This window comes from Myotis brandtii, unplaced genomic scaffold, assembly GCF_000412655.1.
Source record: "Myotis brandtii unplaced genomic scaffold, ASM41265v1 scaffold616, whole genome shotgun sequence".
Lineage (NCBI taxonomy): Eukaryota > Metazoa > Chordata > Mammalia > Chiroptera > Vespertilionidae > Myotis > Myotis brandtii.
Window position 1 is genome coordinate 2,646 of NW_005370346.1, and position 3,505 is coordinate 6,150.

Below are 3,505 nucleotides of genomic sequence, written 5' to 3' on the forward strand. Positions count from 1 at the left end.
ATCCGCGAGCCCCGCTAGGTGGCTGTGTCTTTTAGCGTCTTCGCCGGCCAGCCACAGCCTTCCGGTGGTTGGACTACATTTCCCAGAGCCCCCGCTTCCGAAGGCGGCTTCCTTTCCGTTTGTTCGCGCGACTTGGGGGCCTCGCTTTGGGGGAGAGCTGTATCTGTGGAGGAGCTAGGGCCAGCGCTGGTGGGACCCGCGAAGCCGAAGTCGCACTGGACCCCGAGGGCGATCCTGAACTGCACCTTCTGTCGAGGTGGGCGGCAATGCTCGGAGGAAGAGTCGGTGTAATTTCTTGTGTGGCCGTGTCTCTTGTGGATTTGTATTGTGAGACAAGCGTGACGTGTTGGTGACTTGTCTAAGTGAATGGGCGTGCGCGACGGTGGTTTTGTGTTTAAGTGTTTGTGTTTAAGTGACGGTTTGATAATACGGCTATGATTGGTGTTGTTACAGGTCCGCGACAGTGCTGTTGTGAAAGGGTGTTTAGATATTCTTGTGTCACTTTGAGGTTGTGGATGTGATCGTATCATGTGTATTACTGGGGTTTTCCTGTGACTTTGAAGTGTTACAAATGTTGCTGTGGTTTAGTGTTTGTGACTGCTTTTTCCTCGACCTGGTACTTGGTTGTGTTTTTCTGACTGATTGTATGACTGTGTGGCTGTGTTGTCTTCGAGATTGTGAAAAGAGTAAAATTGCTGCTGTGAAAGGGTGTTTTGGGCCATTGTGTGTCCCTGACAGGGTGCTTGGATGTGCTTGAATGAGGTTGTGTGTATACTCTGTGTATGATAGGATTTTGTTTAAGACTAGGTGATCTGACAGTATAGTATTAACATGGTGAATGTGACTCTGGCTGTGTGGCTGGAAATGGGATTGTGTCCCTTTGTGTCATCATTTGTATATTTTATGGTCTGTGCCCATATGAGAGTTCAGTGGGATACAGAGGTAAAATTGTTTTTTGGTATTTCTGGGGTTTATTCTGGGGTAGAGTCGGCCTGTGGGTCATGAGTCCCACCTGGCTTTGTCCTTCCCTGAGGACTTCTTTCTCTTCTGGCCACAGTGAGGACCCTCTCCCTTTCCCCCATTCAGACATGGTCTCTATTGATTGCTTTATTCTGTATCCTTACTTCACCCTGGGATTGCAGTTGTAGGTTCCTTGCTGCTTTCTGGTGCCTTCTCACTTTGGGTATTGGATGCAAGAAGTGACAAGAAGTCAGAAATTTGAGCCTGTGAATGAGTTATTTCTAAGCCACAGACCTGGTCTTGAGATGAGAATTTTAGAGCTGGTAATACCTTAAAGAAAGGCCACTTATAAATGTAATGGGCTTTCAGAGAGTGTGCTGTATGAGGCAAGCCACACACTTAAGAACTTGTAACACTCCCCTGTAGGGGTCTGTTTCCAGTGTACAACTTTGAATCCAGAAATTAATTCTAGCCCAAGACAGCTGTAATTTTCTTTCTGACACAGAAAGTGGAGGACTGTTTTGACTGCTCTCCATGTTAAATGAGGGTAGATTGGGGGATGGGAGACAGACAAAGGTATGGTCTAATTTAGAATATGACCTAAGAAAGGCCTCATATTTCATAATTCCATTTTCTTTTCCTGAGAGTAGGGCCCAGAGGAGGAAAAAGGGCTGTTATGCATTCAAAATCAAAGTCCAGGGTGAGTAGATGTTTTCTCTATTTCCTGATCTCCCTCTGTTTGTTACAGGACATAGGAATCTTTTTCTTTTTGAAATTTCCTAGCTAAAGTGTTTTCGAATAATGCAGGGACAAGGCAGTTTTCTATAGATTGGGAGCAAGGAATATGAGCAGTAAATTGTGATAGATGCTTCCCAATATTCGTTAAGTTAAGGAATAATGGATTTGAAATTCATATTTCTGACATAGCAGCATAGTCTTTTTTTAACATTTTAAAATTTTCAAATGTACACGAAAGTATAATGAACCTGCTAAAAATTATCACTTGCCAATCTTATGTAATTTATTCTGTCTTCAGTTCAAAATCTGTCAGTTTCTGCTTCATCTATTTTGAAGCCCTACTATTAGGTACATAAATATTTTAGATTACATGTCCTAATGGTGGATTGGCCCCTTTAATCATTATGAAATAGTATCCTTTATCCCAGTAATATTCTTTGCTTGGAACCTCTACTTTGTTTGATAGTTAATGTAGCCACTCCAGCTTTTTACATTAGTGTTAACATGCTATATCTTTTTCTATCCTTTTACTTTTAACCTATTTGTATTCTGATGGTTAAAGTGCATTTCTTTTAAAAAAAATTATAATTATTATTTGAAAGTATGACAGATGTCCCCTTTTTCCTTCCCTGCACTCATTTCCTCTGTCTCTGTTTCCTCTGCCCCCTCCCCCCAGGCCTTTACCACACTATTGTCTGTGTCCACGGGTCATGCATATATGCATATAATTCTTTGGTTAATCTCCTCTCCTCCCCGCCCTGCTGCCTACCCGCTTTCCCTCTGAGATTCAGCAGTCTGTTCCATGCTTCTATGTGCATTTCTTGTTGGCAGCATTTAGTTGAATCTTTAACTTTTTATTTAATATATATATTTTTTATTGTTGATAATATTACAGATATCTCCCATTCCTCTCCTCTCCCCTTCCAAAAAAGCACCCTCTCCTCCCACCCCGTTCCCACCACCCCAGGTCTTCACTACCCTATTGCCTGTGTCCATGGGCTATATAAGTACTTTGGTTTATCTCTTCACATCCCCCCAACCCCACATCGAGGTATGTCAGTCTGGTCCATGCCTCCCTGCTTCGGGTCTTATTTTGTTCGTCAATTAATTTTGTTCATTAGATTCCATAAGTAAATGGGATCATGTGATATTTATCTTTCTCAGATTGCCTTATTTCACCTAATATAATATTATCCAGGTCCATCCATGCCGCCCTAAAGGATAAGAGGTCCCTCATTTTTACAGCTGCATAGTATTCCATAGTGTAAATGTCCCACAGTTTTTTTTAATCCATTCATCTACTGATGGGCACTTGGACTGTTTCCAAATCTCAGCTATTGTAAATAATGCTGCTATGAACATAGGGGTATGTATATTCTTTCTGATTGGTATTTTGGGATTTTTAGGATATATTCCCAGAAGTGGGATTTCTGGGTCAAACAGAAGTTCCATTTTTAATTTTTTGAGGAAACTCCATGCTATTTTCCATAGTGGCTGCACTAATCTGCATTCCCAACAGCAGTGAACTAGTGTTCCCTTTATTCCACATCCTTGCCAGCACTTGTTGATTTTTGGATAATAGCCATTCTGACAGGTGTGAGGTGATATTGTGGTTTTAATTTGCATTTCTCTGATAATTAGTGACTTTGAGCATATTTTCATGTGTCTCTTGGCCATTTCTATGTCCTTTTTAAAAAATATATATTTTATTGATTTTTTACAGAGAGGAAGGGAAAGGGATAGAGAGTTAGAAACATCGATGAGAGAGAAACATCAATCAGCTGCCTCCTGCACACCTCCCACTGGG

The 3,505-nt window shown here is 41.6% G+C and overlaps 1 protein-coding gene across 6 annotated transcripts in view; it reads left to right on the forward strand.

The window, feature by feature from the left end:
* The first annotated feature begins 34 nt into the window (after positions 1–34).
* ZNF420 (zinc finger protein 420) overlaps positions 35–3,505 on the forward strand; it is a 68,962-nt gene continuing 65,491 nt past the window's right edge. For 2 of the 6 annotated variants that reach the window (XM_005879929.2, XM_014528078.1), the window contains exons 1-2: positions 38–256; positions 1,611–1,660. Coding sequence is in view for 2 of the 6 variants with exons in the window: in XM_014528078.1 (XP_014383564.1) it covers positions 1,637–1,660 (24 nt within the window). In the remaining 4 variants the exon portion in view is untranslated. Of the gene's footprint in view, positions 257–1,610; positions 1,661–3,505 lie in introns of those variants that run through there. The other 4 variants (XM_014528082.1, XM_014528079.1, XM_014528083.1 and 1 more) reach the window with 4 other exon arrangements.